Raw genomic sequence first — 16,217 nt, forward strand, 5'->3', positions numbered from 1 at the left:
AAGTGGGTGAATTTTATGATATGTGAATTATATCTCAATAAAGTCATTACAAGAAAAATATGAAAAAAGAGTAGAGTACTTGCATTAAAGGGCTGAATTTTTCTCCATTTTCCCACATAAAAGGTCTATTATGACAGTTTTTCAATTAGAAAAAAGTTCTTGGCCAGGCCTAGCATTCTCCACATTTCTCATTAGTCATGTGCTGGTGACATGAAGCAGGAAGCCAAGGAGAAATCCCAAGTAACTGAAGCAGTTCATACAGGGGTTAAGTCATAGCTAAATGCTTTAGAAGATACAAAGGATTACTAACTTAATAGCTAGTAATTACAAAGGAAACATTCCAGTCAAGAAGCTGCCCTCTGCTCTCAGGGCCCCCACTGCAAAAAAGGCAGGTCTTTCACGCCCCATGGAAAAACAGACCAAAGTCTCTGTATAACTCAGCAAAGCAGTGCTGCTTGCAACTAGGTCCCAGGGATGCTCTGTGGAAACAGGGTCCTCTGGTCAAGTAAGCGTGAGGAGAGCTGCATGACGTCCCCTCGTAGACAGTCACAGTGCACGTTAGCACAGCGAAGGCACTAAAAAGTCCAGAAGCAAAGAAACCTATTTATTTTTGCTTTATTCCAGGTTACCTGAGCATGGAAGCTTTCCTCCACACAGTATCTATTAACATGTGCTGAAAGGATGCTAGTAGGAGCAGTTTGATTGAGAATAAACTATTAGCCACAGGATTCTGTTCCTTACCCTTTGTCCCACCCCCATGCTGAATCAATGGCAAGACAATAGGGAGCAATAAATTATTCAGTGCTCTGAGGCTTCTCTCTAATGTGTCAATAACAACAGGGTTTCTACGTCACCCAGTAGGGAGACCTCATTTACCCTTTTGGCAAAAAATACATTGTGTAGACCACTGGTGACTCAAAGCTGAAATGTGTGGTTCCAAAGCCCCAGGGTTTGCATATTTTAATATTAGGAATGTAAGAAAAGACTCCAGGAAATGTCAGAACTGCTTCTAGAACTCTGATGATATTTCCCTATTGATGCTTTTTATGGTTTCTAGTTCCTATCAAGTCACAGCTTACATAACATGACTTAAATCAGAGGCGGTCAGCTGAGAAAAGGAGGCAATGCCAATGATTATGGAAATACACTCAATTTCAAGAACTGTATAGAGAAGGACCTTAATTTTTGCTCTCTTAAAGGAATCTGTGCCAATTATAGTATGCTGAGCAAAAACCGTACATTTAGTCAGTAACATCAGCAACCCAGTCGGCCAGGCCAGAAATCAGGGAGTTGGCCCAGGAGCCTTCCAAATACTTCTCAGAGCTGTTCTCGCCCCTCCATTCTGATGGCCACTGTTCTAGGGTCTTCACCATCTCTCACCCTAACTAATGGGGTAAGCCAGCTCTCCTGCCTCTACTCTGCGACTCAAGCATCACCCTGTCCACATGTATCACCCTCCTCCTCAGACCCCTCAGGGCTCCTTCTGTTCCCACCAAGTGCTCCACCCCACCTTGCCCGATAGCCTCATCACCTGCGCTGCAGAGAAAACTCAACTTACAAAGGTGAAATGACCATCCTTAAGTCATAGGATGGATCTGGGATCAGAACCTTGATCATCTTGTGCCAACTCAGGAGACAATATGCAGAAATCAACTTAGCAACTGCAGGAACTCATGTTTGAGAATTTAAACTTGTGCAAGTGATATATTCAGTCACAACTGTGGGCTGCCATGACTTGCAGCAGTTACTGCTCTAACATTAGCTATCCTCAAAACTGGACATTTGAGGGAAAACCAAGCTGCGTGCCTGATTTGAGCCACATGGCAATGGTAAATGACACTAGTGATAAGAGGTTCAGGTTTAAAATGTGACCTCAAAGGCCAAAGGAGGCATAAATCCATATTCATATGGTAATTTTAATTCACTGGGAAAACTGCATTACACTCTAGCACTGTACTGGCCGTAAATAACTGATTCTACATGTCAACATCCAGAGACTTGACATGCAAATTAATCTAGAGACTTTGAATAAATTGACATCTGCAAAAAGAATATTTCCATTCTGAAAATTAGAATCAGAAAATTTAGAGCCAAGTGTAGTGTTCCATTTGTAATTATTTCAGAGATTACTAAAAAGAGGGGAGAACAAAGTGAATGAGCCATTCAGCGCCAAAAGGAAATAACCAGGCCAAGTCAGATCTGCTGATATCCAAATGATCATGAAAACACTGCTCTCTGCATATGCTAAAATTATTTCTTAATTTCTTACATATGAAAATGTTTTGGATTTATGTAGTGTCTTTCATGTCAGGAACTCCATCTTTTGTAACTTATTGGCTAGTTAATCCTCTATTGCTATTACTTCATTTTAATTTGTGTCCCCAAATTAACCATGGGAAAAAAATCTAAGGCCAGATGTTTATATTTTTCAGTTTTTCAATTTTAGATATTATTCAACCAACATAGCCCTCAAGGAATCTCAAAATGCTCATGAAAGTAAAAACAACAAGTTTTCCCTTTAAACTAAACAGTCAAAAACAATCCAATCTTTCCTTTGAATACGTGGAAAATAAAACTGAGAGAGATAGCTACTGGACTTTATAAGCACACACTGAAATCTTAAGAGTCTTTTCTCCATTTCAATATACAACAACAAAAGAGATGAAACCAAGTGGTATCTGTCCTGTGCCAGTGAATTACATATGCATCTGGGTCTCCTCTGCTATGACCCCGCCTCCGCCCCCCAAAGACAGGACTGTGAACGGCCACCTATGCATACCCAAGTGCTCAGTATGTAGCAGGCTCTCAGTAAGTATTAACTGATCTGAATATTGATGCTGTTAAGTAAACAATTAGAAGTCCTAAGCAGAGATAAGCTGGGATGACATTGTTTCTCTTTCCAATGTGATCAGGAAATCTTTCATTCTGACTATTTTAAGAATAGCAATTAAAAAAAAAAACTTTATGCCACCATTCAAAAAATTTTATTAATCAAATAACTTAAATAGACCTCCAATAATTCAGATGTTGTGCTTTTGGGTTGAAGTTTATAGTCTATGAAAAGTGAAGGAGGCTGAGATTTTTACAGAAACTTTACATTTCTCTGGAGACCTACTTCTAAATGACAGGTGATTTCTTTTCGCCTGCCCAGGATCATATCCCCTTCCTCTGGGAAGAGCCTCTGAGTTTCAGAAAGCTACCCCTTCCTCACTGATGACAGTCTTGTTGGTCTATCAAGGAAGGTGCCTGGCCTTCCCTTGGCCAACAAAAAGGCCAGGTCCTCAGTTATACCAAGTGAACACCCTTCTCTGCAACAGGAATCTCAAACCAAGTGCCCCAAGCACTGAGGGCGAGGTGAGAGCAGATTCACTCAGTCAGTGGTACGCAAGAGACTATTAGCTCCTACTGCCCAAACCCCCATGGCTGTCTGGTCCAAGTCCTCTTCCAGACTGGTTCTTCCCCACAGCTTTCTAGTATGTTCCCCTCCTCCCCTGGGTTAGCCAGAGATGGATTCTGTTGCTTGCAACCCTGGAATACTGACTAATGCATAGGCACTTCCCAATCCTCACTGACCAACACCTGCTATGCCAATTCTAGGTCAGCTTGATCCACTCATTTAAGACCTGTATTGAGCAGGACTCGGCTTGTCTGCTCAGATCACTGTGTGAATTCTTAAAGATACTAAAATTAAGTTATTGAAATGTTTCCTTTAATTGTCATTGGCTTCCTTCCTGTCCCTGTCAGTATAGTTTTATTTGATGATAAAATTATAAGTTAAGTACCAGATTCTATTCCTATCAGAAAAGAGCTTTAAATCTAGATTATATTTAAAGGGAAAGAGTTGAGCTTTCAAACAAAAACTTAAGAAGCGGACAAACTAGTAACTCAAAGTAACTTAACATTTTCAAAGTTCTTTTTGATCCTCATGTTTTAAAATCAAAACATGAAAAGTTAGGCCAAGGAGAATAACAGATCACACAAGATGACATATGTGAAAGGACCGTGAACTCTGTGAAACATAAGGCATAATGCCCCCGTCTTAACCTTAACTTGCCAACTCACCTTTGCCAGGGATGAGAGCCTTCCGAAAGGCTTCCTTCAGAGAGCTGTGCCCATGTAAGAGTCTGTGGCTGGGAGAGATGGCCACGTGGGCAGTGCCGTAAACGGCCTCGGGGGTGGCCGTGTAGGCGCTCAGCTTTTCTCCTGTGACTTGCCCATCAACCTGGCAGGGGGGGAAGCAGAGTCATTTCCTCAGTCCTCCCTCTGGGCTGCTGTGCTCCCCAGCCATATCCCTTCCTCCCACCCCTCCCCAATCCCAGATATGGTGACAGCTTCTGACCATAGCCACAGGGATGTGGGGACCTGAGGTGGTCCCTGGCAGGGGCAGAAAGGGCAAGAGAGAAGAGGGTCACAGCTCCTCTTTCAGGAGGCCTCCCCAGTGCCCACAACCAGGCGTACTTGGGGGCTCCAAATCAAAGGGGGTCAAAGCATGCTCAGAAGGATGCCTTCCCCAGTTCTCGGCTCCTTTGTTCACAAATCAATAATAACCGTCAATGTTATTCGTCCTGAGAAAGGAGCTATACTTTCCTCCAGGATTTAAGTTACAAATAAAGGCATCAACATTTCTAACCAGAAAAAGACACTCAGGCTAATTCCATTTTGAACAGGAAAGAAAGGACACCCTGAGCTGAGCTCAAGAATGAGTGCTCCTAGGGCTGGTTAAATGCCTTTCAAGGAAGAGTCAAACATTAGGCACCAACTGAATGCCAACTATGTGACAGACACAGAGGACACAGAGAGGCCAGATCCCCCTTTGTTCACACATTCAAATATGCTCACAAAGTGCCAATGATGTGCGAAGCGCTTGGGGCCCAGAACTAAAAGTCCACACTATGGACTGAGTGCCAATTAGATGTCACCTATGGAGCCAGGCGTGGGGCCTCAGAGGCACAGCCACATGGCCCTGTACCTGCAGGACTGAGAGTGTTCTCTCCGGAGATGTCTCATTTTCAGGTGGGTCCAGGAATGGAGGTGGAAACACTTTCACGGTAAAATATTGGGCAAGGGAGAGAATACAGAAGACATTCCACATACAGTAGCCAGGTGGCTCAGAGACCCGCATCCCTCACCCTGGTGAAGAAGCAAAGGCCTACAATGTGATCACATCTTGAAATGAAAATTCTGGATGTAATGAGTTAAATAAAATGTTATTAAAATTAATTTCACCTGTTTCTTTGCACTTTAAAAAATGTGGCTACTAGAAAATTTGAAATTACATATGTGACTCTCAGTATCTTTCTACTGGATAGCACTGTTGCAGTCTCAAGTTGCTGGTCTCTTCAGAGTTCTAAAAATACAGAAGGGGGTTTCTGAGCATTAATTGCTGGAGATGCTCTTGCTCGATCACCTTTAATGTGAAGTCCAAATGGCAGCCCACACAGTCCCCGATCCAGTGGGCCTGCATGCCTTTTATGCCGTACCATTCCGGAAGGTCTGCCAGCGCGTCCTGCATGGGCTGTAGAAATGAAAGGAGAACGGAGAGGTAGAAGCACACAGCTTACTTAAGACAAAACAAGTGATCTGGGGATCTCTAAGGTGGGAGAACTGGGGACACTGAAGGAGGTTCAGGATTTAGCCCTTTTCTTCTTCACTTGTCAATCAGAGAGGCCCAGCAAAGGTCATACAGATGCACTCATCATGACTCAATTTAGTGAGATGGGTTTCACTCACTTCTCTATTTTGAGTGGGCCAAGGTTTCAGAGAGAGAAGAAAATTAACAAGGAGAGACCATGATTAACATCTTTGATGGATGTGGTTAGTGCATTCTCCTCCACAGTCTAGGACTGAAACAAAAGAAGTTCAAGTTTATGAATTTTTAAACCCTAAGATAAGTCATTCACAGGTACGGCTATTCTACAACTCAACTGTATCATATATAGAACATTATAAGTTTATTTAAAAAATAAAAATTAGTATAAGGGAAACCATCACATTGATTTGTGTAACATTTACTATTAAAAGCACACATTTATTTTCATCGTCTAATTTTAATCCTAAAATCCTACAAAAGGGAGGCTTTTCAATAAACTATTCTCTATGGTCTCAAGCTCATGCCATCCCTTTATTTGAAGATGAGATACATTCTTTCAACAAATAAGTTTAAAAGTAAATCATATATTTATAATAAGAGTCCAATTTTAAATTCCTAATTGTATTATGACAAATACAGGCAACATAACAATGCTTTATTCGTGTAGTGTTTTGTAATTCATAAAGTGCTTTTACACACATCTCTTCTCACACACTCTGGGTAAGGTAGCTCACTTTCAGAGTAATGAACCCACACTGAAAAAGCGTATAGCTTTCTCATGCAAGCCTGCAGGAAAGGACAAGCCAGAACTAAAACCCAGACCTTACTAACTGCATTCTTTTGCCTACAGGTCAGAGACTTACTCTATCGTGTGATAAAACAACACAGAGGGCTTCCCTGGTGGCGCAGTGGTTGAGAGTCCGCCTGCCGATGCAGGGGACACGGGTTCGTGCCCCGGCCTGGGAAGATTCCACATGCCACGGAGCGGCTGGGCCCGTGAGTCATGGCCGCTGAGCCTGCGCTTCCGGAGCCTGTGCTCCGCAATGGGAGAGACCACAACAGTGAGAGGCCCGCGTACCTCAAAAAAAAAAAAAAAAAAAAACAACACAGAGCATTTTCTACACTTGTCATCTATCTATCCATCCATTCTCATTTATTCGGGAGAGCCTGCAAGTTTCAAGATCCAGAAATTTCTTCTGAGGCAGAAATTGTGGATTATGGACACCATCAAGTTGACCAGCAATGTGTTCATTCATTTGTTTATTCCCAGGAATGTATTAACACTAAACACAAGGACATCATCTAGGCATTGGAGACCTGGGCATACACAAAGCAGGATGTGCCAGAGTCCCTAAAATGAAGTTTAAATAATACACACATGGAGCCTGCAGCTATTCGTTGGGTAACTGATCAAACCTGCAATGCCAAATGCTATTAGCATCAGAGAAGATGGGACACGGGTCGTGGAAATGAATCAAGGGAAAAGAAAAATAGTGGGAGGGTAGGGAAGAAAAGTAACAGAATGAAAAGTAGGGAGAGATATAAAAAATTTGGGGGGTGAACCACAGAGGAGAAGGAAAGTCACAGGAAGTGGGTGGGTGAGGAAAGAAAAGCTCCAAAAAGAAAAGAAAGGAAGGGAAAAGAAGCAACTAAAGAGTGCCTGCCCAGCCCACAGTAGGGTGCAGTGACCAGTCAATAACAGGGTGAGCCTTCCTGCCATGGGGCTGTCAATCTTGAGAGAAAAGCAAAGGAAAGAGGGAACGGAGTTACACTAATATTAAAATAGAAACCAGACATGTGTGCAAAATTGGAAAAGGAGAGCACTGGAAAGCCTCAGTGAAGAGCTCAAGCTGTCCTTTTAACGCAACGTCACACTAAGGCTCAGTAAAGGCAGGTCCCCTTCCTTTTTGCTACCAATAGGAACCTAGCTGTGTGACACTTGGCATAATCCTCATGCAGAGACCCAACTACCCAGCTCATGTTTATAGGTCATCTGCAACAAAATGATTCTAGGGTTCTCCCATTTCCGGACCATTAATCACGAAAGATTAAAAACGTTTTGTATGAGGAAATGTCATTAATTAGAAACCGTGGGTATTTTATAGTCTACCTGGTCATTTGGAAAGGAGATCTACAAAAACCAAATAGCTGATGACAAAGATTCAGAAATATTTTAGGTAAGTTTTGAAACTTCATAATTCAGCATGACCTATGCTTAAGCCAATTCATGATGTTGATGAAACCGTACTGCCCAATCTCCCAGGGCAGGATCAAGGAAAACCAGAGTTGCTAGTTTTAAGTACAATAAGCAGATCAACATGTGTCAATGCCATACATATATTCCAACATCTGTGCCTGTGAGATGGCTTTCCATAGGATATACAAAATGCTTTATGGGTCAAGTAAAGTTGCCCAAAAGGACCATTATGTTTCAGTATTTGCCTGAGTGAAAACTGACTTTTGAGAAGGTGGTAAAAGTCCTGCTTCAGGTTCCTGACTGTTCATTACTTCAATTAAAGTGGCTTTCTTAAAAAAAAAAAAAAAAAAGTGGCTTTCTTTTGGTACAAACTATTATGTATAAAATAAATAAGCTACAAGGATATATTGTACTGCCCAAGGAATATAGCCAGTATCTTATAATAACTATGAATGGAGTATAATCTATAAAAATTTTCAATCACTACATTATATACCTGAAACTAACATAATATTGTAAATCAACTATACCTCAAAAAAAAAAAAAGAGCAACGAGATTGGTTCAAGATGGTGGAGTAGAAGGACGTGCTCTCACTCCCTCCTGCAAGAACACCAGAAATACAACAAACTGCTGAAAAATCATCGATGGGAAGACACTGGAACTCACCAAAAATGATACCCCACATCCAAACACAAAGGAGAAGCCACAGTGAGATGGTAGGAGGGGCACAATCACAATAAAATCAAATTCCATAACTGCTGGGTGGGTGACTCACAAACAGAGAACACTTATACCACAGAAGTCCACCCACTGGAGTGAAGATCCTGAGCCCCACGTCAGGCTTCCCAATCTGTGGGTCTGGCAACGGAAGGAGAATTCCTAGAGAATCAGACTTTGAATGCTAGTGGGATTTGATTGCAGGACTTTGACAGGACTGAGGGAAAAAGAGACTCCACTCTTGGAGGGAACACACAAAGTACTGTGCTCATTGGGACCAAGCGGAAGGAGCAGTGACCCCATAAGAGACTGAAACAGACCTACCTGCTAGTGTTGGAGGGTCTCACAGGCAGGGGATGACTGTGGCTCACCGTGGAGACACTGGCAGCAGAAGTTCTGGGAAGTACTCGTTGGCATGAGCCCTCCCAGGGTCTGCCATTAGCCCCACCAAAGAGACCGGGTAGGCTTCAGTGTTGGGTCGCCTCAGGCTAAACAACCAACAGGGAGGGAACCCAGCCCCATCCATCAGCAGACAAGTGAATTTAAGTTTTACGGAGCTCAGCCCACCAAAGCAACAGCCAGCTCTACCCACCACCAGTCCCTCCCATCAGGAAACTTGCACAAGCCTCTTAGATAGCCTCATCCACCAGAGGGTAGACAGCAGAAGCAAGAAGAACTAAAATCCTGCAGCCTGTGGAACAAAAACCACATTCACAGAAAGACAGACAAGATGAAAAGGCAGAGGGTTATGTACCAGATGAAGGAACAAGATAAAACCCCAGAAAAACAACTAAATGAAGTGGAGATAGGAAACCTTCCAGAAAAAGAATTCACAATAATGATAGTGAACATGATCCAGGACCTCGCAAAAAAAATGGAGGCAAAGATTGAGAAGATGCAAGAAAAGTTTAACAAAGATCTGGAAGAATTAAAGAACAAACAAATAGAGATGAACAACACAATAACTGAAATGAAAAATACACTAGAAGGAATTGATAGCAGAATAACTGAGGCAGAAGAACGGATAAGGGACATGGAACACAGAATGGTGGAATTCACTGCTGTGGAACAGAATAAAGAAAAAAGGATAAAAAGAAATGAAGACAGCCTAAGAGACCTCTGGGACAACATTTAACATAACAACATTCACATTATGGAGGTCCCAAAAGGCGAATAGAGAGAGAAAGGACCAGAGAAAATATTTGAAGAGATTATAGTCGAAACCTTCCCTAACATGGGAAAGGAAATAGCCATCTAAGTCCAGGAAGTGCAGAGAGTCCCATACAGGATAAACCCAAGGAGAAACACGCCGAGACACATAGTAATCAAACTGGCAAAAATTAAAGACAAAGAAAAATTATTGAAAGCAGCAAGGGAAAAACAAAACATAACATACAAAGGAATCCCCATAAGGTTATCAGCTGATTTTTCAGTGGAAACGCTGCAGCCCAGAAAGGAGTGGCAGGATATACTTAAAGTGATGAAAGGGAAGAAACTATAACCAAGATTACTCTACCCAGCAAGGGTCTCATTCAGATTAGACAGAGAAATCAAAAGCTTTACAGACAAGCAAAAGCTAAGAGAATTCCACACCACCAAACCAGCTCTACAACAAATGCTAAAGGAACTTCTTTAAGTGGAAAACACAAGAGAAGAAAAGAACCTATAAAAACAAACCCAAAACAATTAAGAAAATGGAAATATGAAAATACATATCGATAATTACCTTAAACGTGAATGGATTAAATGCTCGAACCAAAAGACACAGGCTTGCTGAATGGATACAAAAACAAGACCCATATATATGCTGTCTACAAGAGACCCACTTCAGACCAAGGGAAACATTCAGACTGAAAGTGAGGGGATGGAAATAGATACTCCATGCAAATGGAAATCAAAAGAAAGCTGGAGTAGCAATACTCATATCAGATAAAATAAAGAATGTTACAAGAGACAAGGAAGGACATTACATAATGATCAAGGGATCAATCCAAGAAGGAGATATAACAATTATAAGTACATATGCACCCAACATAGGAGTACCTTAATACATAAGCCAACTGCTAACAGCTATAAAAGAGGAAATTGACAGTAACACAATAATAGTGGGGGACTTTAACACCTCACTTACACCAATGGACAGATCATCCAAACAGAAAATTAATAAGGAAACACAAGCTTTAATGACACAATAGACCAGATAGATTTAATTGATATTCATAGGACATTCCATCCAAAAACAGCAGTTTACACTTTCTTCTCAAGTGTGCACGGAACATTCTCCAGGATAGATCACATCTTGGGTCACAAATCAAGCCTCAGTAAATTTAAGAAAATTGAAATCATATCAAGCATCTTTTCTGAACACAACGCTATGAGATTAGAAATCAATTACAGGGGGAAAAAATGTAAAAACATAAACACATGGAGGCTAAACAGTACATTACTAAATAACCAAGAGATCACTGAACAAATCAAAGAGGAAATCAAAAAACACCTAGAGACAAATGACAATGAAAACACAACAATCCAAAACCTATGGGATGCAGCAAAAGCAGTTCTAAGAGGGAAGTTTATAGCTATATACAAGCCTACCTCAAGAAACAAGAAAAATCTCAAATAAACAATCTAACCTTACACCTAAAGGAACTAGAGAAAGAAGAACAAACCAAACCCAAAGGTAGCAGAAGGAAAGAAATCATAATGATCAGAGCAGAAATAAATGAAACAGAAACAAAGAAAACGATAGCAAAGATCAATAAAACTAAAAGCTGGTTCTTTGAGAAGATAATCAAAATTGATAAACCATTAGCCAGACTCAACAAGAGAGAGAGGACTGAAATCAATAAAATTAGAAATGAAAAAGGAGAAGTTACAACAGACACCGCAGAAATACAAAACATCTGAAGAGACTACTACAAGCAACCCTATGCCAATAAAATGGACAACCTGGAAGAAATGGACAAATTTTTAGAAAGGTATAACCTTCTAAGACTGAACCAGGAAGAAACAGAAAATACGAACAGACCAATCACAAGTAACGAAATTGAAACTGTGATTAAAAATCTTCCAACAAACAAAAGTCCAGGACCAGATGGCTTCACAGGTGAATCGTATCAAACATTTAGAGAAGAGCTAACACCCATCCTCTCAAACTCTTCCAAAAAATTGCAGAGGAAGGACCACTCCCAAACTGATTCTATGAGGCCACCATCACCCTGATACCAAAACCAGACAAAGATACTACAAAGAAAGAAAATTACAGACCAATGTCACTGATGAATATAGATGCAAAAATCCTCAGCAAAATACTAGCAAACAGAATCCAACAACACATTAAAAGGATCATACACCATGATCAAGTGGGATTTATCCCAGGGATGCAAGGATTCTTCAATATACGCAAATCAATCAATGTGATACACCAAATTAAGAAATTGAAGAATAAAAACCATATGATTGGGCATCCCTGGTGGCGCAGTGGTTGAGAGTCTGCCTGCTGATGCAGGGGACACGGGTTCGTGCCCCGGTCCGGGAAGATCCCACATGCCGCGGAGCGGCTAGGCCTGTGAGCCATGGCCACTGAGCCTGCGCATCCGGAACCTGTGCTCCTCAACGGGAGAGGCCACAGCGGTGAGAGGCCCATGTACCGCAAAAAACAACAACAACAACAAAAAACCCCCAAAACCATACGATCATCTCAATAGATGCAGAAAAAGCTTTTGACAAAATTCAACACCCATTTAGGATAAAACCTCTCCAGAAAGTAGGCATAGAGGGAACCTACCTCAACATAATAAAGGCCATATACGACAAGCCCACAGTAAACATCATTCTCAATGGTGAAAAACTGAAAGCATTTCCTCTAAGATCAGGAACAAGACAAGGACGTCCACTCTTGCCACTATAATTGAGCATAGTTTTGGAAGTCCTAGCCACAGCAATCAGAGAAGAAAAGGAATACAAATTGGAAAAGAAGAAGTAAAACTGTCACTGTTTGCAGATGACATGATACTATACGTAGAGAATCCTAAAGATGCCACCAGAAAACTACTAGAGCTAATCAATGAATTTGGTAAAGTTGCAGGATACAAAATTAATGCACAGAAATCTCTTGCATTCCTATATACTAAAGATGAAAAATCTGAAAGAGAAATTAAGGAAACACTCCCATTTACCACTGCAACAAAAAGAATAAAATACCTAGGAAAAACCTACCTAGGGAGACAAAAGACCTGTATGCAGAAAACTATAAGATACTGTTGAAAGAAATTAAAGATGATACCAACAGATGGAGAGATATACCATGTCCTTGGATTGGAAGAATCAATATTGTGAAAATGACTATACTACCCAAAGCAATCTACAGATTCAATGCAATCCCTATCAAATTACCAATGGCATTTTTTACAGAACTAGAACAAAAAATCTTAAAATTTGTACGGAGACACAAAAGACCCCAAATAGCCAAAGCAGTCTTAAGGGAAAAAAACGTAGCTGGAGGAATCAGACTCCCTGACTTCAGGCTATACTACAAAGCTGCAGTAATCAAGACAATATGGTACTGGCACAAAAACAGAAATATAGATCAATGGAACAGGATAGAAAGCCCAGAGATAAACCCACACACCTATGGTCAACTAATCTATGACAAAGGAGGCAAGGATATACAATGGAGAAAAGACAGTCTCTTCAATAAGTGGTGTGGGAAAACTGGACAGCTAGATGTAAAAGAATGAAATTAGAATACTCCCTAACACCACACACAAAAATAAACTCAAAATGGATTAGAGACCTAAATGTAAGACCAGGCACTATACAACTCTTAGAGGAAAACATAGGAAGAACAGTGTTTGACATAAATCACAGCAAGGTCTTTTTTGATCCACCTCCTACAGTAATGGAAATAAAAACAAAATTAAACAAATGGGACCTAATGAAACTTAGAAGCTTTTGCACAGCAAAGCAAACCATAAACAAGACGAAAAGACAACCCTCAAAATGGGAGAAAATATTTGCAAACGGATTAACGGACAAAGGATTAATCTCCAAAATATATAAACAGCTCATGCAGCTCAATATTAAAAAAATCAAACAACCCAATCCAAAAATGGGCAGAAGACCTAAATAGACATTTCTGCAAAGAAGACATACAGATGGCCAGGAAGCGCATGAAAAGCTGCTCAACATCACTAATTATTAGAGAAGTGCAAATCCAAACTACAATGAGGTATCACCTCACACCAGTTAGAATGGGCCTCATCAGAAAATCTACAAAGAACAAATGCTGGAGAGGGTGTGGAGAAAAGGGAACCCTCTTGCACTGTTGGTGGGAATGTAAATTGGTACAGCCACTATGGAGAACAGTATGGAGGTTCCTTAAAAAACTAAAAATAGAATTGCCTTATGACCCAGTAATCCCACTACTGGGCATATACCCAGAGAAAACCATAATTCAAATTTGAAGACACATGCACCCCAATGTTCACTGCAGCACTATTTACGGATGAATCAGTTTGCAGGGCAGAAACTGAGACACAGATGTAGAGAACAAACGTATGGACAAGGGGGGAAAGCAGTGGTGGTGGGTGGTGGTGGTGGTGTGATGAATTGAGAGATTGGGATTGACATGTATACACTAATATGTATAAAATGGATAACTAATAGGAACCTGCTGTATAAGAAAATAAATAAAATAAAATTCAATAAAAAATTAAAGCAACAATCACACAGTGTATAAGTAGTTCCTTTTGTATAAAGAATAAAAATGTCAATAAAATTTATTGTAAAGTTAAAAAAAAAAAGTGGCCTTCTTTCAGTTTCTCAAAAATACCAAGCCTGCCTCATGGTCTTGGCACATGCTATGTTCTTGCCTTGAAACACCATTTCCTCACCCTCTATACAGTGGCTGCTGAGTCTCCCCATCTAAAGAGGTGCCCCTATCATTCTCCTTGCTCTTCCCACATCCCTAATGGTCCATCTCTTCTCTAGTCTGTTTGACTGCTTGTTGACGGTCTGGCTCCTTCTCTGCAGTATAAGCTCCCTGAGAGTTCTGTTCACCAGTGTAAACTCAGCACCTATAGTTTCTGATATATAATAGGTATTTTGAATAAGTGAAAAAAAAAAAGAGAAATGGGCCTCCTGCCAAGGTAATGTAGAAACCAACCCTTTCCCCTTCTCTTTTCCCTGATAATGACGAGGAGGCCTACCTCTAATAACCTGGGTCAGCCAAGGCTCTGGTTTCAATAGACCTGTCCCAGGGGACACACTGCTGACCATGGACAGGTGGCCTTGTCCTCCTGCGGCACAGCCAACAGGAACCTGGCTCTTCAGTGGGCCCCTTGGTGGCCTTTCAGTTTCATTGGTGTCCCTCTCTTTCCCTCCCTCAGGGACCTCAAGAGGACCCAATTCCATGATTTTAAGCCTGCAAACTCTGTGCTTTAAGAGAAAGTTACAAAAGTCCAAAAAAAAAATTGATACAGATTTATTTATTTATTTGATACAGGTTTATTTCTAAATGTGACTTTTGGGGTGTTTAAAAATCACTCATAAGGACTTCCTTGGTGCTTCAGCAGTTAAGACTCTGTGCCCCCAATGCAGGGGGCCTGGGTTCGATCCCTGGTCAGGGAACCAGATCCAGCATGCTGCAACTAAAAGATCCCACACGCTGCAATGAAGATCCCAGGTGCTGCAACCAAGACCCGGTGCAGCCAAATAAATAAATATTTTAAAAAATATCACTCATAGGGGTGGCCGTAAGGCAGCATAAGATCATGATTCACGAAGAAAAGCTGAATTATATTCCATATGTAGTTTATATATATTTAGTTGGATACAAATTCCTTGGAAACTATATACGTAAAGGTACCTATAAACACACTCAGCTAAGGAGAATATTTACTTGATTGAAAGAGCTTATTCCCAAAATCTTTCAGATAAACCATAGTTTCTCCATATTTTCCCTTCCTGGCCGACATAAATGGAACATGAAATTGCAGAGCTACACATACATGTAACATTTTAAGAATGTTACAAAACAAATATTAGAAACATAGAGTTTCTGTTACTGACAGCACAGACTTGAAAAGTCGAACAACTAATTTTAGCATAACCCAGAGGTTAATGGGATTTCTGGGATTCGATCTTTGATATACTATCCTAAAGATGCATGAGAGATAAAAATGAGTCAGTTGGTAAGAACTGCAATGTAAACTTCATCTAAAATAAGGCTTTCCTAGAAATTCTTTCAAAAGAAACCAGCTGCTATGGACATTAGAAGATGGCATGTGGTATCTCAATTATGAATGAATCATGTACCAAAGTTTCCATGCTCCTATCCACTTCAATTATAATATGGCCACTGAGCTCCCTTGTAGAAGACATTGTGTTTCGTGTAATAAAAGGTGCCAGGAAATCCAGAGAACACAGGGACATGTTGAACTGCCCCATGAGTGTTCAATCAGCAAAACCCAGGAAACTATGGGCCAAACAGCCCAGGTCCTTCAACTGATAAATTGTAAGAAAAAGAAAGGGATAAGGATGGAAACCTGTAGATTAAAGTACTTGAAAGACATCAAATTTAAAAAGTGAAGGTAGGAATAAACTATACTCTCTAGGGAGGCACATTTAGGTGCTAAAACTATAGAGAGATGTGAGGACGTGACTACTATCTAAAAGTGAGGATAGTAGCTACTTTGGGGCCAGGGAGGCAC

The 16,217-nt window shown here is 40.8% G+C and overlaps 1 protein-coding gene across 1 annotated transcript in view; it reads right to left on the reverse strand.

Moving 5' to 3' along the window:
* LARS2 (leucyl-tRNA synthetase 2, mitochondrial) overlaps positions 1 to 16,217 on the reverse strand; it is a 154,965-nt gene that overhangs the window by 55,261 nt on the left and 83,487 nt on the right. The window contains exons 7-8 of the mRNA XM_065886261.1: positions 5,408 to 5,515; positions 4,063 to 4,222 (exon numbers count right to left, since the gene is read on the reverse strand). Coding sequence (XP_065742333.1) covers positions 4,063 to 4,222; positions 5,408 to 5,515 — 268 coding nt within the window. The remainder of the gene's footprint in view (positions 1 to 4,062; positions 4,223 to 5,407; positions 5,516 to 16,217) is intronic.

This window comes from Phocoena phocoena, chromosome 10, assembly GCF_963924675.1.
Source record: "Phocoena phocoena chromosome 10, mPhoPho1.1, whole genome shotgun sequence".
Lineage (NCBI taxonomy): Eukaryota > Metazoa > Chordata > Mammalia > Artiodactyla > Phocoenidae > Phocoena > Phocoena phocoena.